At 37.0% G+C, this 26,355-nt stretch overlaps 1 protein-coding gene across 2 annotated transcripts in view; it reads right to left on the reverse strand.

Moving 5' to 3' along the window:
• The window catches only part of LOC143852944 (N-acetyltransferase), a 45,010-nt gene extending 18,961 nt beyond the window's left edge, over positions 1-26,049 (reverse strand). Inside the window, exons 1-6 of one of the 2 annotated variants that reach the window (XM_077362615.1) lie at positions 25,918-26,049; positions 25,675-25,776; positions 25,160-25,260; positions 15,806-15,903; positions 15,506-15,557; positions 5,128-5,220 (exon numbers count right to left, since the gene is read on the reverse strand). In XM_077362615.1, the coding sequence (XP_077218730.1) occupies positions 5,128-5,220; positions 15,506-15,557; positions 15,806-15,903; positions 25,160-25,260; positions 25,675-25,776; positions 25,918-25,960 (489 nt within the window). In that variant the 5' untranslated portion in view covers positions 25,961-26,049. Of the gene's footprint in view, positions 1-5,127; positions 5,221-15,505; positions 15,558-15,805; positions 15,904-25,159; positions 25,267-25,674; positions 25,777-25,917 lie in introns of both variants that reach the window. The other variant, XM_077362614.1, reaches the window with a different exon arrangement.
• Between the last annotated feature and the right edge of the window lie 306 nt (positions 26,050-26,355).

Here is a 26,355-nt window from a genome sequence, read left to right on the forward strand (position 1 = left end):
TATAAACACGACATCAAACAAGATGAAAAGACAAATTCATATATGAAAGGTATATTCAGTCCATATGATCTAGAAATTTCTGCATGCCAATTTTAAAAGAAAAAAAAAGTGCAGGCATATCAAGGCCTCCTGTGAGGACACGGGGAAAGATGAAGACATACAAATCTTTCCTGTAATCAACCTAAATTTTTGAGGTATAGATGCATGTATTAGTTGCTTGGGTATTAAGTTACTTTTTAGGGTTTCTTTTATTATAAATATATGTTTTGTAAGCATTGTAATGGACTTTGATTATTAAGTGAAATTTCCCTTTAGGCTTTTGAGTTCCTATGAGAACTTTTGGTTGCTTGGATTAGCACCTGCAGGAGTATTTTCTAGTTTCGCTCTGAGAAACTCGACTTCGACGGAATCGAAGTAAATCTCATCCCCTTCGACAGTGATCGAAGTATTCTATTCCCTACGACGGTGTTCGAAGGGCCCCTTTTTTCATTTATTTTATCAATCTTGCATCTGCTGCTGTGCAACGAAGAGCGTTCAGATTTTTGGACTGCATCAGTTGGTATCGGAGCTGACTCCTTCCTTGCGTTGAAGAAAAAGTTTGGTAGCGAAGTTTGCGTGGATTCATGATGGCTATAGATTATCTTAGATCACTTCAGGGAAGAATTGTCGAATACCAAGATTAGGAGGTAACACCACACTTAAAATCATTTTATTATTACCAAGAGGAAGAAATAATAAATTGGGACTCACCAGCAATTTATGATGAATATTCAGAAGATGGATATTTGATTATTGCTAAAAGTTCAGATCAGGAGTCATTATCTTTTGATGGTGACAAAGTGATCGCCGAATCACTTGAAGCGATGATTGTTGTGCCTCTTGAAATCAAGGATGAAGAAACAAAAGAAAATAGATCTGATAGTATAATAGAGGAACTATGGGAGATTAGAGAGATGGGCAAACGGAAAAATATTATATCAATTTCTTCATTAAATTATATTGATCCGTTTTTATTGGATGTTGTGCCGAAACCTACGGTGAATATTTATGAATTCAAGCCAGTTCAAGTTCAAGATAGATTCTATTTTCCTCTTCGAGATTATGAAGAAAGATTCGATGTTCGACAGTTTCAATTGATGAATGTTCTTCAGCACTTTAAAACTCGAGGACGAGTTTTTTTGAACCGGGGGAGTATGATGCGGACGTAAGTCACCAATAATAGTTCGATTCGTTGGCATGGAAGAAGTTTCTTATTTTTTAATTTTTATTTGTAGTATTTTTTGAGGTCATCAAATCTTATTCTTTTGGCCTGATTTTGGTGTTTTAAGAAAGGTTTTTCGATTACCTATCTAAAGAGCCTAAGATTACACGATTTGGACTTGATTTGACAAAGTTATAGGCGTTTTACAAATATGGTATATGAATATTACGAGATTACTATTTTAGGTAAGTTTTAGTTGAGTTTTAGGTTTTATTTATCTTATTTTAGATGGACGGTTATGATTAGTTGCTTGGGTATTAAGTTACTTTTTAGGGTTTCTTTTATTATAAATGTATGTTATGTAAGCATTGTAATGGACGATTATTGAATGTAATTTGCCTTTAGGCTTTTGAGTTCCTATGAGAACTTTTGGTTGCTTGGATTAGCACCTGCAGGAGTATTTTCTAGTTTTGCTCTGAGAAACTCGACTTCGACGGAATCGAAGTAAATCTCATCCCCTTCGACAGTGATCGAAGTATCCTATTCCCTACGATGGTGTTCGAAGGGCCCCTTTTTTCATTTATTTTATCAATCTTGCATCCGCTGCTGCGCAACGAAGAGCGTCCAGATTTTTGGACTGCATCATGTCTGCACAAGAAGACTGGTGGAGAACGCCATTAGTCGACAGATAATCCTGAAAGCCATGAGATCTTGAGAAATACTCGCGAGCATTATCTGTGCGTAAACACTTTAAATTGCAATTGTATTGAGTTTTTATTTCAGTATGAAAAGAGCAAAAAACAGAGAAGACCTCAAAACGGTCTTTAAGCAAATACACCCATGTCATACGTGAATAATCATCAATAAAACCATTAAAATACTTGAACCTATTATTTGATGCGACCCTAAAGGGTCCCCATACATCTGAATGAACTAAAGCAAATGGATTAGAGACTCGACTAACAACTCGGGAAGGAAAAGACACACGATGGTGCTTCCCGAGTTCACAAGACTCGCACAAAAACAACGACATAATGCTAGGGACAAGAGACGTCTGCTGGAGCCGCTGAAGGGAAGGGTGGTCAAGGAGACAATGCCACTGAAAAGCATCAACAGAACTTTGTAAGGCAGCAGATGGTGGTCGACAGTCGAGACGGTAGAGCCCATCCACCTCATGACCCGATCCAATCGTCCTCCCAGTTGAGAGATCCTGAAACAAATAATAAAAAGGGTAAAATGGGATAGAGCGATTCAAAGATTTAGTAATCTGACTAACAAAAAGGTGATTTAGGAACAAATAAACCGAAGACGATGGAAGACAAGGACAGGAAAACAGTACCAACACCAGTGATGGGTGTAGTGGACCCATCAGTAAGAGTAATGGACTGAGAAGCAGATGGAAATGAGCGAAAAAGAGTAAGCTGAGAAGGGTTGCCAGTCATGTGGTTCGAGGCCCCTGAGTCGATAATCCAGGACCCGAAACTAGAAAGAAGGGTAGCGGGTGAACTACCTGGCTGTGCAAAGCCCGCAGTGGGAGGGCGAGCAATCAAGCGAAGTAGTTGAAGCTCCTTATAGTGGGCACTTGAGATGGTAAATGAATCATCAGCTGGGACAGGAGCAGCAGTGGATGAAGCAATAGACGCCTCAAATGGGGTAGTGGCAGTCAGATGCGCCGAGCGAGACTAGGGAAGCTCGACATGAAGAGTCTAACATGTGTCGATCTTGTGGCCCTCTCTCTGACAATGAGTACAATAAGGGTGGCCATGGCCACATCCTCGACCTCGGCCAAAGGAACCGCCACCACGAACAGATAGACTACCATCACCATAGGCTGCTAGAGCGAACCATTGGAAGAGATGATGGGTGAAGACTCTCCAAGACACTATTGGGCACATGAATAGACCTCAGTAAGGGACAAAATAGAACCAGGCCAAATGATCTGATGGGGTAGATGTATGAACTCAGGGCCCAGACTGTCAAGATAATGAACCACACGAAGCTGGCCCGCTAACGACGAATCACTGTAATATCGGAGGTAAGGGGCATTAAAACATCTAGCTGCTGGCAAACAGAGATGAACTAGCCATAATGTGCAGCAAGACTCATATCACCACGACGTTTTCATAAATTTGGGTCTGGTAACGAGACAGGTGGTTGTGGTTTAGCAACTGACCTACAGGTCTAGTGTGGAAATACTTGAGCTTTACACATGAGGACAAGATCTACGTTCTGAAGGCCGAAGACTACATGAAGAGGAAGTTGTCGTAGAAGCTTTGCCCTTGCTTTATAGAGATTGTTATGAACTGACTAAATGACTAGATTCTCCCGGAAAGCTAGAAGACATGGCACAATTACATATGAGGTTGTCAACCACTAGACAGCGGTGTGGTATGATCCCAGATCTGCTTCAAGGTGGGAAGAAGCATCATTGTGGCAACAATGACGGGGTCATACTCTGCCAAAGCGTGTGAATCAAAGCATCCTCCTGCTCCCAACCAGCATAACTAGGATCTGTAGTAGAGGGAGGATCCTGACAAAGAAGACTAACCATGCCCCGAGCAAGGAGATATGTCTCAACAACAACCTTCCATGATAAATAGTTGGTTCCATCTAACTTATCAGTGGTCATCTGTGGGAAAGAACCCTCCACAGGTGACAAGTATGAAGCAGACGAAGAACCCCTAGGCGGGTGTGTGGCACGGACCTCAGTGGTCGAGCCAATAGAGGGATCCACAATGACAGGTGGATCCATGACGATAACAAAGGACTAAGAACGGAGAACACCCACGCAATCGGAAAAATAAAGAATGAAAAACAATCAAGAAACCAACTAATGAAGTGGAGATATCATATCGCAGCTCCGATGACGAAGGAGGAGGAGACAGAGATAGCCATAGATGATGAGATCGAAGCCGCGAACGAGAAGAGAAGATCAATAATAGAGGATCTAGGACATAGGTGTTTCCTCCCTTTTTCTATTTTGATATTTAGGGTTTGGAAAGGAGGTTAGGGTTTGTGAAGGAGGGGTATGGTGCAGGGTTAGGGGGGGTAAGGGATGGGGTGGTGTCCCGGGTTAGAAGGGGGTTAGAGGATGGGGCGGGGTGCAGGCGAGGGTCGCGAGGGGGGCTAGAGGATGCCGTAGGGGTCGGGAGGGAGGGTGGTGTTGCCGCAGGGGGTAGAGCGGGGGGTAGGGGTGGAGGTGGGGGTCGGGAGGGAGGGAGGTAGGGGATGCCGCGAGGGGGTAGAGGGGGTAGGGGTGCAGGCAGGAGAAGGGAAGGCGTAGTGGTGCAGGCAGGGGTAGGGGATGCCGCGGGGCATAGGGGTGCAGGCGGGGGTCGGGAGTGGGTTAGGGTTGCCGAGGGGCGGTGCCAGGGGTGGTGGTGATGGCTGCGGATGTGGGGGCAGCAAGGGTGGGAGTAGGGAAGAAGAAGAAGAAGAAGAAGAGGAAAGGAGAGGTCCAAGGTGGTCCTTAGGGATCCAGAACCCAAGGGCTCTGATACCATGTTGAGAAGAAAGAATGAGAAGAATGATACCATGTTGAGAAGAGAGAATCGTGAGTGGAGAGAACTCCCCCTCACTTATGTATTTCTATTAATGAGATAAAGTACATAGACAATTATACCCTTATAGTGACTACTCACTCTAACACCTCCTAAGAGAAGGAACACTAGTATCTTATGTATTCAACAAGTAGAGAATTTGCTAAACCTATGATGCTTCTACATCCTATACTATGTTTCCATTATGAAACCGAAGCCCACCATCAATTAGTGCAACAGACAACATGTAACAGAGAGATGATTTTACTCATTACAAATTAAAATAAATGATCTCAAAAGAAACAACACCATATAAGGAAAATGATCTTGAAGACAAGACATACCAAAGATATTAGACAGACGGAAATTTGAAATGATGTCTCTAACCTTGTGATGGTAGTTTGAACTAACGGCAGCAAGAGGAATTTCAGCATACTGGGTATCAGAGGAGATTATTTGAAATGACACTGCAGCTATGACCTGCATGTTTCACAAAAAGAACAAAATAAATAATTAAGTTAGAAGGAATGTCTAAACTTGTTTTTATTCGCATGCATCACAGTCAGTATATGAATTGCTGTTCCTAGCAACAATTATACCATAATTTTGTGGGGAAAAAGTGTAAAGACAAATATGTACCATATCCCATAAAGAGCATGAAGATATGAAGAAACCACATGCAAATCCGTGAGGAGAAGTCATGCAACTCCAAGTTAACTAAAACACATAGGACAGTTATGTTGTGAGGTTGAGTGGTCTTTTGGATTTTTCTTATTGGCAATATTGATTTTTACGTTTTTCATCTCTTTTGGGTTCTAAACTCCTAGTTTATATGGTCGTGTAACCAATGACATTTCAATCTTTCTTTGCAACATGTGTTGTGTGATGTTGTTTTCGTGGGAAAAGTTGTGCCCCATCTGTTTCATTTTGCTCTAAACATGACTTTATGTGAATTTAATCATCTCAGTTCAGTTCTTTTTAGGTATGGTCAGTGAACATTCAGAACAGAATGCGTGTGGTTTGGTTATTTTGATCTCTCTTTGGTCAGAAATTGGCGGTCCGTGTTGTTGCAAAGGGGTTTGCCGAGGAAGATGCAGTGGACTATCAAGAGATATTTGCTCCTATGGCAAAACTGAGTTCCATCCATGGTTTTAAATTTCGGTCGAAATTTGGGATTTCGGTCGGGACCGACACCGAAAGTACATAAATCCGAAATTTCGGCAAAAATGCAAAATTTCGGAATTTCGGAAATTTCAGCCGATATATTGGGAAAATGAAATTTTTTTATTTTTTGTGAAATTTATTTTTTCCAAAATTTCGGCCGAAAATAATGGAATTTATTTTTTACCGAAATTTCAGTTTCGGCTATGTCTGAATTGATGCAAGTGCATCTTCCATGCTCATGAAGATCAACGGTCCAAGATTGCTCATGGAAGATTTACTTTATTAGGAAATTAATTTAAATGTAATTTATTTTCTTTTGGTCTTTTACGCTACGTAGGAATTTGTGTTGAAGTAGGAGTTTAAGTGGCGTTTGCAAAGTCCTAGTTTCAATAGGATACCTGTTTTGAATTGGATTTGTGTTTGAGTTCTAGCTAGAGTAGGTCTTAGAGTTTGAGTAGGATTAGGAAATAAGCTTTACTTTGAATAGGATTTCTTTTGCAAAGTCTATAAGGGTCCGTTTGGATACCTCATATTTTGTATTTGGATTTGGAATTGAGTTTTGAATACAAAATGAATAGATCCGCCAGCTCATGTTGAGGGAGGCAGAGAGGGAAGGGGGTACTTCCGACTGGAGGGGAGAGGTTGAGGAGCAAAGAGGGTGAAGGAAACTGCCAGATCTGTGGATTTCCAAGCACTTATTCAACAGCATATTTGGAAATCTGATTTTTTTCACTGTCAGTCGCTGATTTGGAAATCCAAGGATTTGAGCCGGATCCAAATCACAATACAAAAGGGCTGCAAATGTGAGAAATCCAAATCAAAATCTTCTCGGCATCCAAAAGGACCCTAAATAGACTTCATCGTAATTAGATTTGACAGCTTTATTGATGAATAAAATTTATTTTTAGTCCCTGTCTGTTCCGTCTAATTCGCAAGCCACCCGCTGCTTGTGTTCGCAAGCCACCCGCTGCTTGTACGTTGCCTCAAGTCCCACCGGAAAACCAGCAAGATAGCCATCCGAAGGTTAGTTATCTTCTCAGCCTCTTCCTCCATCTTCCAACACAAAACCCCTCTAATAGCAGACTTGAACCCATACTTTTAGCCTCATATATTTCCTTAATCCTAACCAAAGCAAGACCCTCATAATTCTTAGCCCTCCTTTATAACAGTTGCAAATCATCCGTATTCAACCTTCCATTAGTCACCGATACCAACACACCACCCTTATAGCCTTTATTTTCAACAGCCCATTACCACTTTATTCAACCGATTAACCATTAGCACCTCAAACAATTTCACCAACCTTTCCTGATATTTAGTTTATAGAGACTTCAAGATCTTGCTTCTTTAACCCATGCACCCTTAACCAAGCCCCAACCGATTGCCCACAACCTTCTGGATCCTTTTCATTATCATCCCATTAAACTCCCCAAATCCTTCCCTAAATAATTCACTTGCCTTAAAAAAAAAAAAATATATATATATATATATATATATATATATATATATTTGCATTAATTTTTGCTTCCGCTATCCCACCCCTGCACTATTTAGTATCAGAGCTCAGCGAACAAGAGATTACATCTCTCATGTAATCCTGGAGAAGAAAAGATGACAAGGAAAGCCCGATATTATCACATCTCTGGATCGCACATACCATTCTTCTACGGCGAAGGCGAAGACGAAGACAGGTGCCTTGATTGGATTGATGCCATCGATGAGTACGTTGAAGAAGAAGATCTGAATCAGGAAGAGATAATTGAGTGCATCGAAGATACTGTCAGAGGCTGTGCCGAACGTTGGTGGGAACATATGAATTGGTCTCGAGAATTCTTTAGCGAAGCACCTTGGAATAAAATTCGTGATCACTTACTAAAAGCTTTTGCACCAAAAGCTTTCGAAAGGTTACAAGATAAATGGCTACACAAAGAAAAAGCTCACCGGACATACTCTCTTGATCCGCCACGACAAGCTCCAAAGATGGATCAAAGCGTCAAACCACAAAATCCGACGGAGTTATTGAAACTCAAGATCCAACACGAGACAATTAAAGTATAAGCTCCAGCCGTTATTGAAGATTTTCAAATGCCAGAAGAACCCCTCCTTGAGGATTCACTCGTGGAAGAAGAGGGCATTGATGAAGATGCAGATGCGGATTCGATTGAGAGTGAGCTCATACCAGAAGAACATCCGGTCCGCCTTCACGAATACAAAGCCATTGATGCCGATCAAAGCGAGAGCTACTTTTTGCCGACACAACCAAAGTTCAATGAGCATATGAGGGCTTGCTTTCCAATCGAATCAAATCTCACCGCCAGTCGAAGAATGCTAGAGTAATTAACTGGTGGAAGTATCTAATTCGTTGGAAAGGCCTCCAATTCGAAGTTGGAGCGAGAACCACATCCGACTTGCCGATTTTTACTTCATTGACCTTGATCTGAACTTGTGGACTAGTTCTTTTCAAGAAGGGAGGTATTATTCAGGTGCATCTTGCATGCTCATGAAGATCAACGGTCCAAGATTGCTCATGGAAGATTTAGTTTATTAGGAAATTAATTTATTTGTAATTTATTTTCTTTTGGTCTTTTACACTAGGTAGGAATTTGTGTTGAAGTTGGAGTTTAAGTGGCTTTTGCAAAGTCCTAGTTTCAATAGGATAGTTGTTTTGAATTGGATTTGTGTTTGAGTTCTAGTTAGAGGTCTGGGATTAGGAAATAAGCTTTGCTTTGAATAGGATTTCTTTTGCAAAGTCTATGAATAGACTTCATTGTAATTAGATTTGACAGCTTTATTGATGAATAAATTTTTTTTCTAGTCCCTACTTGTCCCGTCTAAGTTGTAAGCCACCCGCTGCTTGTGTTCGCAAGCCACCCGCTGCTTGTGCATTGCCTCAAGTCCCGCCGGAAAACCCGCAAGATAGCCATCCGAAGGATATCTTCTCAGCCTCTTCCTCTATCTTCCAACATAAAACCCCTCTAATAGCAGACTTGAACCCATACTATTAGCCTCATATATTTCCTTAATCCTAATCAAAGCAAGAGCCTAATAATTCTTAGCCCTCCTTTATAACAGTTGACAAATCATCTGTATTCAACCTTCCATTAGTTACCGAATACCACCACACCACCCTTATAGCCTTTATTTTCAACAGCCCATTACACTTTATTGAACCGATTAACCATTAGCACCTCAAACAATTTCACCAACCTTTCCTGATATTTAGTTTATTGAGACTTCAAGATCTTGTTTCTTTAACCCATGCACCCTTAACCAAGCCCCAACTGATTACCCACAACCTTCCTGATCCTTTTCCTTATCATCCCATTAAACTCCTCCAAATCCTTCCCTACATAATTCGCTTGCCTTCAATAAAAATAATAATAATAATATTTGCATTAGTTTTCGCTTCCGCTATGCCGCCCCTGCATTAGAAACCAAAACCGAAATCTTAAACCTTGGTTCCATCAAGGTGAATTTATCTATAGCAGCCACTTATCATGGCCTCTATATCAGCTTGATCTTTGGAACGGTGTTTCTTCATGGGAAATTCAAGAAGAGGTATATATGACTTCCCCCCTGGATTTCAGCCAAAAAGAGAAAGGGAGGATGTTTGTAGACTAAAAAAGGCTATCTAAGCCCTTAAACAGTCACCTCGAGCACCGTTCAAAAACAAAAAACAGTCACCTTGAGCATTGTTCAGTAAATTTATTAGTGTTACAATAAAGACAGGATTTCAAAGGAGCAGTAGAGATTACAGAATGTTTGGAAGAAGGGTAATGACTAAGGAACTATTTACTCATGGTGAGTGTTGATAAAAAAGTAGTCAGAGGTGACAATCCTAAAGCCCTTCATGACATGAAATTATTTTGGGTAAGTGTTTGGCATCATGAACCTGGAGGGCATTGAGGTATAATGATCCAAGAAAGGAGACTTCATTTAACAATGAAATTATACTCTTGATCTGATGCAAGAGACGAGAAAACTTGTGGCAAAAGCTGCAAACCTTGTGACTCTCCCTTGGAATGGAACAAAACCATCAACTTCACAATCAGAAAGGACCGCCATTTGATGATGTTGCAATGCATGAACTTGTTAGAAACAAATTAATGTAGAAAAAATATACAATTGACGCTCTGATACCAATTTATGATGAATCTATTTACCAAACAACAAAAACCAGAAGTCAATGGATAACTTTTGGTTACAGATCTAAAGAAAATTTATCAATCTTGATTCAATTCAGAAATAATTCTCAGAAACAAAATAATTACAGCACACTGTTTGTTATTAACACATCCAATAGATGAATAACTGCTGTAAATAGATTGTAATTACGTTGATTACAGTTGTGGTCAGATCTGGTAAAACTCTGCAAAATACAGCTGCAGGAATTTCCATACGGAATTTTTTACCAAGAAAGAATCCCAAGAACAAATAAGAAACCTGAAGAAAACCCTATGCAAGACTATCCTGCAGAAAACCCTATTCAAGCCTATCTTTCATCTCACATTCCAAAAAGCTCATCTAAACTGTTTTAAAACCCAAACCCGATTGCATATATTAACCTCCCTTGGACTTCTTGCAGTAAAATTAAAACTAAAAAACCCACGACATTTAAGCTGATGATCATCAATAAAATAAAGTATTAGAACTTAATAGTTGAAATAAAGCAATAAAACTAATGGAAATAAAACAATGAATTAAAACTGCAGCTGTAAGAGTCAAATAGCCTCCCCACAAACAACAGCCTTGAAGTTGAACCCATCATCATAAAGATACTCATCATTGTAGAAAAAAAAAGAGATCTTCAATCTCACAAAATAAGATCAAACACGATGCGCAGCAAACGTCAAGAAGAGATGCAAGAAAAACACAATCACACAAAGCAAGAACACAAGATTTGCGTGGTTCGACAGTGTGCCTATGTCTGCGGGAGAAGAGTTTCACTATTTCGATTTAAGGTTACAAATGTGAAGTTAGTGGCCACCAAATTGCACGTGTATGCTCTGGTTTGGTAGGAGTGTAGGACCGTAGGACTAACTCCAAAATAATATGATAAGGCACGGGAAAGAAAAGATCAGATAGTGGGAGAAGATGAGGAACTCAGAAAAAAGTTCCTATCCATCACCTATGTCTGAGTTCTCCATCCACAACCATCCCAACAACTCAACAACCTCTTCTCAAGGAGTCTAACGCCAAATGACTTGCTTGAAAGACTCCCACAAATGCATACTTTCAGCACTACAATGATATAGTGCATGGATCAGCTTTGTCACCTTTGCTGCATTACCGGGTGAATCCAACGAAGCATGAAGGACTTCATTGACAGGTAATCAGTCAACTGAAGAAATGATTGATATGAATAGGGTTCTAAATTTCAGTTTCAATTGCCATGGAAACGGAAACATTTCGATTTTGGTTGGAAATTTCAGTGCAGTAAAATCACAGAAACGTATGGAAACATACAAATGATAGAATTTAAGATGAAACTTCGGGAAATGATAGAATAAGCGCAAATACACACTTAGAAACCATCACATAAGCAAGATAACCATCCACAATGGTTTAAAAACATAGGACACATATTGACATGCCTTATTGTGTAGGTCTAATAATTTAGTACATCACTCATTTCACATGTAATTCATATAAATATAAATATAAATATTATATTTTACATGCAATTCGTATAAATATAAATCTATAAACTTAATACTAATAGTATCCACTAATACACTTACGATTTTGGTTTCATTGTGAATTTCAATTTCGGTATCGGTTTCAGTGAGGAGGGAAATGGAAACATTTCAGTCATTTCGTGTTAGTTTTGGTAGAAATTTAAAACCATGGATATGAGAAAGCAGGTTTATTTTAAACCAAGTTATACATCTGTTTTAGGCAGGTTTGGAGTCATTTACTTTAATGACAATCATACCCCAATAGTGGTTATTCAACACCAAAGATTACATGTTTTCACCAAAGGAGATTTAGTGATAGTGTATTATTGACGAGAAAGGTCGTTGGTAGTAACCTACAATGGTCTGTGCTGAATTCTAATAACAAATCAGCAATAATTCCTACAAGGTTGAACAACCAGAGTGTCACAATATCTTCCCAACATTCCAGGTTGTTGACTTGTTCAAGTTTCAAAGCAAGCACTACAGATGACATAGAAGTGCATATTCCCCCTCTGAAGAAGTCAGATGAGCATCTTATCTATATTCTCAAAAAAGATACAAGATCTCGCATAAAGACTATTAATAGATACATTGTCCAATGGAAAGGAAGGCCTCTAACTAACAATACATGGGCGACAAAGGAACAACATAAAAAAAAATGTGAGTTTATTTGATGAATATTTGGAAGACAATTCAAAGACGAATTCTCAAAAAAGATACAAGATCTCGCATAAAGACTATTAATAGATACATTGTCCAAAGGAAAGGAAGGCCTCTAACTAACAATACATGGGTGACAAAAGAACAAAATAAAAAAACATGTGAGTTTATTTGATGAATATTTGGAAGACAATTCAAAGACGAATTCTTTCTAACCAGGGGAGAATGATGCAGAATTTAATCACCAAAAATACCCGAATATGGTCAAAATTCAATTTTAGAAAAAAATAGGAGGGGGGGAGTTGGCATTACCAGTGCCCATATGAGGCCCCCAAATGGTTAGTATGGTAGATACAAACAACCGCAGTTTGGTGATTTTTCCAATAATTTTTGGAATTATTTAGCAGATTTTTAAAGTGTCCCTACTTTAGAAGGTATGTACAAGCAGCACAGCTAAACCCTTGAAGAGGTTGATTGTATAAGGACTCTTTGGTAGACCCTTGAATATTTTGAGCATATCTGAGTCTTGATTTTCATTGTTAAGGATTCTAGGGGTGACTATTTTATAAATAAGGGCTATGGGAAGCCCGAGCAACAAGTTTCATAGTATTTTACTGTTCATACAAATTGCTAAGTTTTCCTCTCCAGCTCGAGAGATGCCACATTCTCTTTTATTACTCTTTCAGAAAAATTTCTTGTCTGCATTCAACTTCAGATCTGTGATTTCTTTTTGAGATTAACTTCTTTCATTGCTTATAATGTTTTGGAGGTTTCTCTAAGGTAAAAGATTCATTCACCACTTGCGATGCTCAGAATTCACCTCTTAAACTCCTTGTTTACACGGTTGTTTCCCCATGCAATCTTCAGTTTTCAGATGAAGTTATAGCCAGTCTAAAATATTCAGGGATCTGAACTTTCATGGATCTGTGATTCCAGAAAAAAATATTGTTTTAGAGATGCACCTTGGATCAATAGATTAGCTACTGAAATTGTATACAATAAGATTTGCGGACAAGCAGAAATTCATATATTTTTCTGAAAATTTATAAATGATAACAGATATAATGTATCAAAGAATTAAATAAGAAATTTCCAGTAAATAAAGCATAATTTAGCCTGGGTTCTTAGCCAGTTTGTGGCTGTAAAGTACTCCTCCACGCGAAAGGGGCGTGAAGTTGAATTCGTTTTCTCAAAATTCCCTCCCTACCCTGATTTCTGATTTGTGAGGTGCGTGCAAAGACCATGGGAACAGTTAGAAATGCTAATGTACAGGAATGGACCCCAGAGGGTTTATAGATTAAATTTAATGGTACTAGTAAGGTCATTTAGTATGTGAGTGACAAGAAAAGGACAGGCTTTCTTGGCTTCATTTCTGACTACAATGACGTCATTATTCTTTCTTTTGCCGGCCCAGAAAGGGACATGAAGTTGAATTGGTTCTCTAAAACTTCCCACCCTACCCTGATTTTTGATTTGTGAGGTGCGTGCAAAGACCATGGGAACAGTTAGAAATGCTAATGTACAGGAATTGACCCCAGAGGGTTTATAGATTAAACTTAATGGAACTAGTAAGGTCATTTAGTATGTGAACGGCAAGAAAAGGACAAGCTTTCATGGTTTCATTTCTAACTACAATGATGTCATTCTTCTTTCTATTGCCGACCCAGCAGCCAATGCTCAGACCAGTCTTGGGGGTCTGGACAAGTAGCAAGTGGAGTTAAATGGAAATAGGTAACTCTTTGCAAATACACATGTTAGAAGTTCCTGGGTTTTATGTAGAAGTGAACTTTCTTAACTGAATAATCCCATGAACCGCCAAGACTTTTGGGTTTTTTTCTTGAAGCTCCACAATATTAGACTAACAACTCCACAAGTTCAGCTCTGTTTCATAGTTTTCAAAGCACGGGTGATTTGCCTACATCTACTGTAAACATAAAATATTTTCCAGAACCTTATGCAATCACAGTCTATACTCTATACTACTCTGTAAGGGGTATTTGTTTATGTTTTGAAATGTCTTCTCCATATTTTTAAGGACTTACCATTTGACCAAAAGTACCTTAAGTCATATACTCATCCCTAAGCGTTATTGTCACTTCTCCCTTCAAAAGCATCCAGCACTCATTTATAAGAATCTAATCCATTTCCAACTCAAAGATTCATTTTTTCATACCTTTGGTCAAAAACCGTAGAATGCCTTTTCTTCTGAATACGACCGTAAGGGTTTCTAATATGACGTATAGGCTATATTTTCTCATAAAACTCTTTCAAAATTCCAAAAAAAAAAAATCCAAAATTACGAAGTTCTTTTAGTTTTATAATTTCTATATAACATATAATGTGCGCGCGCCGTGTGTGTGTGTGAAGATTCCCCCCCCCCCCCCAGGATTATGCGCCCCCCTTTTAACGTGATTTGACATCAAAAAGCGTTAAAGTCTGACCACAATTCACTTAGTGTGAAAAAATCATCTCCCTATATATATATATATACATACATATAGAGGAAAGTGTTGGTGAGCTTAAGCTCACCAAACTTATGGTGAGCTTAAGCGCCCCAATCACATATATATATATATATATATATATATATATATATATAGAGAGAGAGAGAGAGAGAGAGAACGGTTCCTACACATATGTGTAGATAACTTATCTACACACTAGCTTAAAATACAGTGGGGGCCACATTATTTGGGTGATCCAAACCATTCATTTTTAAGGCCCTCACATAGATTGGGTGTCCACAAAAAATCAGATCCATAGGATCATCCTAACCATTCGAACTGTGGAGGCAAAAAATTGACTAATTTGTGAAGGTTTAAAGACATCCATTTTACCTCCACAAATCGTAGGGTTGGGATGATCCTATGGATCTGATTTTTTGTAGACACCCTATCTATGTGAGGGCCTTTAAAATGGATGGCTTGGATCACCCAAACAATGTGGGCCTCCACTGTATTTTAAGCTAGTGTGTAGAGAACTCTCTACACATATGTGTAGGAACCCTTCTCTCATATATATATATATATATATATATATATATATATATATATATATATAGAGAGAGAGAGAGAGAGAGAGGGACACAGTACTTTCAATAGAGTTGTAACACCTTTAGCTCAGTTTCTAATAGTGGCTGTGTCTCTAACGTTTCTCAATACATAAATAATAGGAAAAAATATGATGAAACATTTTATTCAAACCATCTTTCAGGAACCCCCAAAAATGAGAAAAAGCCTACCAATAGTAATGCAACAACTCACCTCTCCAGATCCTTTGACAACATGGGATTTCATAAGCAATGTGCGATATTTCCTGTAGAATTGAAAAGGATGAGAAACTAAAATATTACCAAAGGTCACATGACTTCCTCAAAAATGAGTATTTTCAGCGTACAAAGCTATTAAATCCAAAAAGAAGAAACAATTCGTTTGAGGAACCAGTATGGGCACATTAAGAGTTTCTAACAGTGTCTAGAATTCAGCCAATCACAAAGAAAAGCAATTTGTGCATAGTTAGTAAAGATCCGGAAAAAATAAAAGGGAAGAAAAATCTATCCTTACCCACTTAATACACATCTTTCAAGGAAAGCTGATTCCTTTCCAGTGTTTGCGGCATAATTCATCATAGGCAGCTCTTTCTTGTAAAGGTTTAGTACTTTCTGCAAGCACATTCAAGTACAAGGTTAAGGTCAACGTAGTTTTCAGAAAAGAGTGGTGATTGAAAATTTGTCGAAATAATATGAACAGGGGAAGCAAAAAGTTCCCCGAGATAACTAAGATAGGAAAGCGTATCATAAGCAGAAAGTGAAGTGCGTATGCAAGTATCATAATCAGAAAGAGAAGTGTGTATACATTAGCGATGACCAATGGGATATTAAGTGCCTACTTTACTCACTCTATTCCTCCTTTTATTATCATGAGATTTTGTTTTTAATTATAAATAATCAAAGTCATCGAGTTTTATTCTCATGTATTAGGCATTGAGCCATTATGCCATTGACACATGACGACAAAAATACACGTCTTCTCAGATCTTGAGAATATAAGTTCTGAAAGTTACAAGGCAGTATCAATGTATAACCATTATGGGGTGGGCAGGTCTCTTGGAGGCTAACAAATCCAATAGAGGAGATCTCTAGTATTAGTGAAACATTTCAGTTCTTCTTCCATCGCATGCATCAAAAGGCAAATACGAACACAGATGTGTTTGCGGCTTGCCAGGGAAAGTTAACTAGATCTCAGATTGTATTTAACCTTCAATTTCCATTATCTGAGTTCATAAGGCTCCGTTTCCTTCGATGTAAAATGGCATTAAACAAATTTCACGCCCATTTTTAACTGGAAAAATGAGCCAAAATTTTGTTTTACCCCCCCCCCCCCCCCCCCCACACACACACACACACACCCATTTTAACAATAAGTTTCGTTATCAGTTAAAAAACGATATTAACCATTGTAAGCAGTCTCTATGCAAGTTGGCATCACAATACATGTCTATTTCATTCTATAAGGATGGAGAATGAAATGACAGCCACTTGAAGAAATCTCAAGCAGTTAAACAAAAAGTGCATACACTGATGAACACAAGCAAACAGTGTACGCTATGCACAAACATCATTCATGCAAAAATATGTGCTTTTATGACCAAGTTATGAGATAAAAAGAGAGAGACAGATGGTATGATCAAGAGCTTAAATTGATGAGTTCGCTACCCAAACAATGAATGTTAAGATCATGGTTATGAATTTTCTATAACATTGTTATACTACATCAGTATGTATTACATAATTGTTTATATGAATTGCATGTGAAATGAGTGCATGTACTATCTATAAATATTTATGTGAATTACATGTGAATTTTGGTCTGTACCAAATTATCAGGCATGCACGGCAGTGCATGTCACTAGGTGTTCGATGTTTTTAAACCTTTATGTATCGTTGTATTGCTTATGTGATAGTTGCTAAGTGTGTATCTGTGCTTATTCTAGCTTTTCCCAAAGTTTCATCTTTAAATTCTATCATTTGCATATGTTACCATGACTTTACACGGCTTCCACCACAATTCCAAACGAAACCGAAATGTTTCCATTTCTGTGGAGACCAAAACCGAAATTTAAAAACTTGATTAAGATCTGATCATAATGATCAACCTTGGGACATGAAGCAACCTACATGATCTTGGTCCCGTGCCACACAGGCACTGCATCTGTAAAATCAATGCCAACAAAAACAATGGTTTATCTTCTTTTGGTGGGCTACTGAAGATGCTTTATTAACCAGGGTCCTAGGATCATCCAATTGTTGCGGGACCAGATGCAATGGACTATGTAGACACCCCCATTTTGCTCCACTTTATCCAACAAAGGTTTTTTTTCTCAAGTCTTGTCTATATTGTAGGGTTATGTTCTCAGCTCCTCTCTAGCTTCACCCGGTTTCTTGTTTTCTTCTCTTTCCAGAGCCCTTTGAGTCTCTTATAGACTCTCCCGGGATAATTCCCTAATATTTCTGACCTCCAGAGTATTTTCCAGGGTATGTCTATGATCTCCATTTACAATTTCCTATTTGTTAGGTATTTTCTTACTTTTTAGAAAAATTTCCTAATTTCTCTTATTTCTAGGAATATCTCTCACTTCCGGAGATTTTTCTCATTTCCAGGGGCTTCCCGGGAGGTCCACTAGTTGTTCCTTACTCATTTTTCACTCTTCCTCCTTTCCCATTTTTCCATGGGAACTTCTTAAAAATTTCCATGGAATTTTCCTCTATTTTTCCCCTTTTTCTTTCATTTTCTTTCTTTTCTTTTCCTTTCCCTCACCTTCCACCAAAACAGTCATAACTTTTCAACCACTTCACTAAATCAAGAGTGTGAACATCCGTTAGAAAGAGCTTTTAAAGGGCTACAACTTTCTAGTTTATGACTTTTCCAGATTCTTCCATCTAATAGTCCAAAAACAGGCTTCAAAATTAGCTAGAAACATTGTGACGGGAATAAGACAAGTCTTCTATAAGATGGGCCCACCAAAAGGAGTTATAATTCAAATAAAAGGAGGAAACTAATGAACCTAATCCAAATCAAATCCAAACACATCTAATCATATTCTAAATAATAATAGTCTCTCATAACCATTAGATCAAAGATCAATGGTCCATGAGTCCTTTTCTCAAAACAAGCCCAAACCAAGTGGGATTTGAAAACAACTAAAACAAGGGTTTGATACTATAATAAGGGACTTGTTCCAGCACTTCGAAAAAAAAAGGTGCAACTCCCCATCTTGGAGAAAACGTCCAACTCCCTTCGCTCTCTCTATTTCATCTCTCATCTCTCTTTCTTCATCTATCTTAGAACAACAGTCACATATTTCAAATTCTATTGGTAGTTCTTCTCAAATTTGTTGGGATTTAACTCAAAGCTTTGATTAATCTTACATTTTGGTTGATCCAAATCTACCAAAAAAGGTATGTTTTAGTTTTTGATTTCTTCTTATTAGAAATTGCATGCTTTAGATTCTTTTATCTATGTTTAAATTCTATATTTTGATTGTTTATGCTTTAAAATCAAAAGCTTGATTAGAAACTGATTATAAACCATGTTACGAACCTTAATTAGGATGAGTTTTCATTCATAATTCGAGGATTTTAAGAGTTTATGAGCAAATTTGTAAAAAAAAAAAAGTGTTTTTCACCTAAAATGGGAATTAAAATTTTGATTTTGATCTATAAGTTCTATGAAAGATTAGGTTTTTCCACTAATTCTCAACAAAACAGAGAAGTCATTTCTAGAAACATAAAAAAGATTGAAGATTTCATTAAAAACTAATAAAAGATTAATTTTTGAGAATAAATACAAGAAAAATGTCTATTTTCGGGGAGAAAAATGTCTATTTTCGGGGAGAAAAATTTACAAATTTTGCAATTCATCAAAAATTCAAGAAATATGCTTTATTCTGCAAGAGAATAAAAAAAAATAAACAATCCTATCCGGTTAGGACCAAAAAATAATAAATTTAAATCAATTTCCTTTGAAAAATAGGCAAAATAATGGAAAATCTAGATTTCATGTTAAAACTAATGCAAATTACGGTTTCATCTCATAAAACACTAGGATAAATAGCTTCAAGTAGAGAAAATATTTAAAATATAATTTAAAATAATTTTCCTTTGTAAAGATCAATTTTTAGGCTAAAAATTAAGAAAAATAGGACTTTGATGTAAAATTTGGAAAAAAATTTATTTTCATGATGTAAAATAATTCAAAATAGTTCTCTAATCAATTGATTGATTTTTCATAATTTTTCATAGTTTTCATGATTTATTAAGATGGAAATTCAATTTTTTTACAAATATTAGGACAAATTGCTCTTCTTGTGATTATAAGCCTAAAATTTTGCAACTTAGGATTTGAGTCTCTGTAAATTCAACAACTTTTTCAACTTTGAACTTTCAAAGATGAAAAGCAAATTTTCATAAAATTTTCCATATATTTAGGAAAATTTTCATTGTTTTTTAGGGTTTTTAGGGTTTTTATTATAAAATCAGTTTTTTGAGCTTCTTTCTGTTAGAATTTAATTTATTCATGATCACTGCTACTGGAAATTGTAACCTCTAATTTTTCAAGAATTATAGTAAATGGTTTCTAATTTTAAGTATAAAACACCAATTTTAATCAAATTTCTTTAAGAAGAACCCCTTATTTCGAAATATAGTTAATAGAAATAAAATTATTTTTCGAAATTTCTTTCCTGAACTTTGTTTATATGGATAAGATCAGTGTTAAGAAATATTTTTAGGATTTTTTAAGAATATGAATCTAATTTTGGTAGATTTATGTGTTTAATTCAGATTTTCTTAATTATTGAATATTAATTGGTTAAAATTCTAGAAAACTATTGAAAATTTGTAATTTGATATGAAAAACCTGAAACGTTCACTCTCTGATATCATAAGCATTTTATATTATTTTTCATCATTAAAATCGAATAAAATGGATTAATAAGATCAAATTCATAGAAAATACCTAAAAATACTTTTAAATACTTAAAAATCACTAAAATCCGAAATTCCAAAAAAAAATATTGAACCAGAACTTTCATAAGATGTTAATTACTTAAAGAGAAATAAAATTCAAATAATAAGAAAGCATTCAAACCCTAAAAGATTCAACAAACCAAAAAACTGTCAAAATTCCAAAGAGTTGTGAATTCAGAATTCATTAGAAACCTTAGGAATCTTTAGGTATTAGGTTAGATGAGCCTTAAACTAATCCAATCTTAGCTATAGGTCGCATTTGTTGTCCCCTTGAACCCTTAGGTCAAGCCTAGTCGAACTTAGAAATTTAGGTCCCTTGCATTAGTTTTGGGTGCATGTAGAATGTAGATAGATCCTAGGTGGAACCCTCACTCACTCAAGCACTAACAACAATTCAAGCTAAGTCAATCGTTCATAAGCTTTAATCACAAGTCACAATCCATAGGTTAGGCACCTAAGCATCTTAGGTAGGCACCTTAGGACCGTATGAACTACGTGATGGCTTGATCCTTGATGTTCAAGGTACGTAGGCAGCTCGGCGGCACCCAAGTTCAGACACACTCTTTCTTTTCTTTTTCTATCCTCATTCCAGATTCATTGCCTATGTGATTAATTTCTTTCATGTATTGACTATTCCATTGCTTGTATAATTAATTGTTTTCTTCTAACAAATCAAATAAAACATTAGGCCCTGTATTATACTAGATCATCTTAGGTTGCATGTCACGTAGCTCTTATTTGTACATAGATCAAATAAAACACTAGGTCAAATTGCAATTAGATCATTTAGGTTGCATGTCTTGTAGTTCTCACATATCGGATCTAATAACCCTTTTAGTCAAGTTTAAGTGAATGAATTCTTGGAATTAAAGACCGGTTTACAGGGCGAGAATGGTGCCTAACACCTTCCATTCTCGTAACCAGGTGACGAACCTAGACATATGGGATCATAGACTAGTTTTACAGTGTCACTTATGGGTCTTAGGTCCCTAACTTAGGTGGCGACTAATGACTATGGTCATCTTTCTTTTGCGTGAAGTTTGGATTTTATTTAGTCCAAAATTCACGAAAAAGATAGTCTATTCACAGAAAAATCAATAAATCAGAAAGGGCAACAAAACAACACCCTCCCATGGGTGCGGAAGGGATAACCTGCCGAAATGGTACCACAGCCTAGACTTGTGGTTGCCCACCAATTGAATGGATATGATTCTAAAGCTTGCACATTTGGAATGATAGATCATCTGATTATAGAGGAATCAAACATCCTCTGATTTCGTAACTTGGCAAAAGCCCAATAAAAGAAAATGAAAAGAGAGGAGACCCACTTGCAAATTTGAAGGAAATCATTTACGGCATAACAAACCTAATGTAGAAGATTGAAAACTGAAAAGAGTCCATTAAAATTTTGGAGTTTCACCACCTCAATGAACTAAAAGGTTTGATTCGTAGGCATACTTTTTTTAGTCAAAGCGTGGCTTCTAATATACCAATTGAAAGATTTTTCTGTCTAGTTTCCAATAGATAAAACGGATCATCAATCGGAGTTTTCTACAACAACGACCTAATCAAGGGGCTAACATTACTTCTATGTCCCGTACCGGCTCGAAGAAGTGTGCGGCTTATATGATGGGGGATAAAAACCCGATCCCCTCAGATTATGACACATGGCGCAAGATCAAGAAGCGTCCAAGCTAACTTCCCAAGTACGTTGCGAGTAGGGGCACATAGATTACTTTAATATAGTTGTTTGTAATGTAAGGTATTTACTAGTTATTGAGAAATTTGCACAAGATATATGGTACTAATGGCTATAAAGAAATGTACATTTATAAGGTATTTGATATCTATAAAGAAATTTATATTAATAATGTTTTAAATAAATTGAGGCTTTGTCCATGTCTAACCGAGTTTTCTCTTTGTATAATACTAATGGCTATAAAGAAATCTACATTTATAAGGAATTTGATATCTATAAAGAAATTTACATTAATAATGTTTTAAATAAATTGAGGCCTTGTCCACGTCCACACCGGTTTTCTCATTATATATAGTATAAAATTGTGGTTGCCCACCGTTTCAATGGATATCATTATGTCCACGTGACATGAATGGGCCTAGAGCCATCTTTGTTTTTCTTTTTCTTTTTAACTAGACAACCTTGGATTTAGACTATGGGATAGTCTAACTTTCATCTTTTTAGGAAATTTTGTTGCTATGTGGAGAAGTTTCCATACAAATATATATATGGGAAAACATATATATATATATATATATATATATATATATATATAGAGAGAGAGAGAGAGAGAGATTCCTTCAGGGTGCGTTTGGATTACAGGAATTAGGAATCAGTATGGGAACCGAATTCCAATCCTATTCCAATTCCTCCCGTAAAGGGAATGCCGATAGCAATTCTAATGTTTGGGGAGACCATTCTTGGAACAGGAGAGAGAGAGAGAGAGAGAGAGAGAGAGAGAGAGAGAGAGAGAGAGAGAGAGAGATTGAGAGAGGGTTTAGAGAGATTTTTTAGGGTGAGCTTTTCTCTGAGAGAGATATTAGGGTGGAAGAGAGATATTTTAAAGGGAGAGAATTCTTGCAACTAGAGAGATAAAGAGATTGAGGAAGGGTTTATAGAGATTTTTCCTAAGGAAAGAGACGTGCGGTGAGAGCTTTTCTTAGTGAGATTTTAGAGAGGGAGAGAAATTGTAGAGAGAGAGAGATAAGGAAGGAGGGAGGTGGAGAGAGAGAGAGAGAGAGAGAGAGAGATTTTAGCCTTTTAGGAAGGGGGGAATCTAGAATACCACCTCTTTTGGCGGTAACGATAGACCCCCTTCTTTTCACTGTTTTTTCCGACTCGCCTATTCCAACGGGCCAAAAATTAGTTCCAAACGCCTGAATTAGTGGGAAGGGTATCAAATATCGATTCTTCATTCCAATTCCAGCGAACCAAATGTGCCCTCACTGTAGTTTTTTTTTTTTTTTTAGCATTTAATAGCCATGGGGTAACATACATTTATAGGATATACGATAATTGATGGCTAAAAAGAAAGGTGCATTTATAATGGTTTTACTAGCTATAAAGAACTTTACATTTATAAGATTTTATAACTTAGGGCATGTCCACTGCCTCCCAAGTTTCCCCATCAGATTTAGTGGTTTTAAATTTCTCCAAAACGATCCATTTCCATCTCCTCCGAAACAAAATCCCAATGAATTCCTTACACATAATTATTTCCAACCGAAATTCCCAAAATTCGACCGAAATGGTCGAAACGACAAAAAAATGGAAAGCTAATGTAATTTGCATTTCATTTAATTTCATTTCATTAATGTAGAGAATGATATTTGGTAGGCAATATTATTGAACTGCATGACAAAGTGACTATATCTTATGCATGGGATGTCAAATCTGCATGGAACCAATAATACCCCGTTACTCTATGTGGTATTGACATAGAATTGGGGTCCTTGGAGATGAGACTCGTCATTGCATTTTCTTATACTTCATTACATCGTACTTCTTTATTGACTTTATTGTTCCAAAAATGTGCGACAATGCATGTCACTGGGCGTTCGGTGTTTAAGCCATTATGGATAGCCTTCTTCCTTATGTGATAGCTTCTAAGTATGTATTTGTGCTTATTCTAACATTTTCTGAAGTTTCATCTTTAAATTTCATCATCTGCATATTTTTCCATACATGTCCGTGACTTTAGAAGAGTTCCATCAAAATTTCCACCGATTGAAATATTTATGTGCTGACTGAAACCCAGACTGAAATTTAAAACTTCTGTATAGATACACAACAGGTGCTTCGATTACTCGTGGAGAGGGATTCCCTCAATGTCAGTAGATGGATAAAAGATCGGAAAGGTTATATGTGGCAATTAGCGGTTGAGATCAAGAAAATTTTGGTCAAGAATTAGGGTCATGCCACTTCTTTCCAATAAACTTTTCGTTCTGCCAAGTGTAAGGCAGGTGCCTTGGCCCGTAGTGTTGTTGGAAGTTCTGTCCTTTTGGTGTTTGACAGTCTCCCACATTGATGTTGCCTTGTATTTTCATTTTCTTCCTTTTTTAATGGCTTTTTCATTTTCTTCCTTTTTTGTTTTGTTTTCTTTCTCTTCCTGAACCATCTCGGTCTAGGGCGTTGTTCTTTTGTTTGGTTTTAATGTAATTTTACCATTCAAAAAAAAATACGACATAGAATGTTGAGGGTAAAATTGGTCCTATCCTCTATGATTTCGACACGTGGCTGAGTATGATCTGGCGGTCTAAAATAGATCACCTGTCGCCTTCCTTCCATAACAAATACCATGATTTCTTTTAAGCCACGTAAGCTCAGGTCGTTAGAGATCGGATCTCACGATCACTTGACAGCGACAGCTACTTTAGCTAGTAGATATACCGAATATGATCAAGGTGGTGACAGACAAATAAGAGAATGCGATGTTGATGATATACAAGAATAATATGTATGATCCCCTCTAGTATAAAAGAGGACTCTCCCGCTCATTTAAGGGGAGAGAAAGTAAATCAAAGAGAGAACATTGTCCTGGTGAGAGAACTTCATCTTTTCCGATCTGTCTCCGATCTGAAATCCGATCACCAGAAGATATGTACTCTAATTAGTTTTCTCCTTGCTATTACTCATTCATTTGCTTTGAACTACAAATGTATTCTTTAGATTCTTGTTCAATCAATAAGAGAATTTTGTGTTTGTGATCTCAGTTATTTCATAAATTTCCGTGATAATTCTCTATTAACCGTCCGATCTAGAGGCAGGAATTTGACGATAACATAGAAATCATTACTCATATCTGTAGTGAGGTAGCTGTGTGTTTATTCACAAAAACACAATTTAAGAGAAACTATGAGATAGAGAGGGTACCTTAAGAAGCAAATTGGTGCGGCTATCTACGTCTTTAGGATTGATTAGCAAGAAATAACAATCGTCCATAGGGGTATCTCCATCTATTTCACTCGAACGCACTGATTCTTAAAGGAAAAGAGAAAATTAAACTCATGAAAGATTGGATAACCATGAAAATGATAAATAAAGCATCCATACTTCTTTCATGGAATGTAACACTCAAGAAATTGCAATATTTCTTAGTCTTACATACTCTTGATGCATTCAGTTCCCAGAAATAGATCCCATTTTTTTTTGTAAAGGAAAATACTCTTGATCCATTCAGTGCCCAGAAATTTCCTTCAACTCCAAATTAACCATAATCACATCATTTCCCTCTAAATCATCAAAAGAAAATATTTTCCCAATTAACCTTTTCCATCAGATATGTTTTTTCTGGCAATCCAAACAGGGTTTAAGTAAACATAACCTACAGAATCCCAAAAGAGGTGGATACAATTGAATAAAGGAAATAATAAATGAAAGAGATTTACCATATATTTTGATTTTTGCTGCTTCCGAAACTGAAATGAGGAGATTTTTTTTGTTCGATTCATAAATGAAATCGTTCCCTTCGATCTCGACCTTGCAATTTCCTGTGGAAACAGAAAAAGGATACGGTGAAGATCAGAGTTCGTTAGAGAGGAGATTGGGTTTTGAATCTACTGATTTTTAAGGTTTAGGGTTTTTTTTTTAGAGATTAGGGTTTGTGTTTGAAGGTTTTAGGGTTTGGTTACCTATTGAAAATGTCGAAGCAGAAAATCGCCTTCTTCCCGCCATCGCTCCTTTACTTGAGAATACGAAAAATGAGGTGACCTTTTAATACCGCGTTGGTAGAGAAAGATAGATTTCCGCAGTCCTCTTGTTTGATAACGGCACTCCTCGCTTTTATGATGTTAGAACTTAAAACTTAGAATATGTGTGATTCAACGGTTGGATTGGATTATGATCTCAACATTGGATCATCTTGGAGATAGATTAGGCAAGTTGGCTAGAAAGGGGTAACTTAGCTAGATTAGGCAAGTAGACTGGATTAGTAATTAGGATAGATTAGAATATTCTACCCTTATCTCTTTCCATAGTAAATCATCCAAGAATAATAGAAAATCTCAGGTTTTATCATATGAGTGAGAAGAAAAACAAGTGGGTCCTGTTTGTTTTAAGATCAAAACCGT

This window comes from Tasmannia lanceolata, unplaced genomic scaffold (genome assembly GCF_043159265.1).
Source record: "Tasmannia lanceolata isolate RefF3 unplaced genomic scaffold, GAP_Taslan_0.1 ptg000019l, whole genome shotgun sequence".
NCBI classification, from domain to species: domain Eukaryota; kingdom Viridiplantae; phylum Streptophyta; class Magnoliopsida; order Canellales; family Winteraceae; genus Tasmannia; species Tasmannia lanceolata.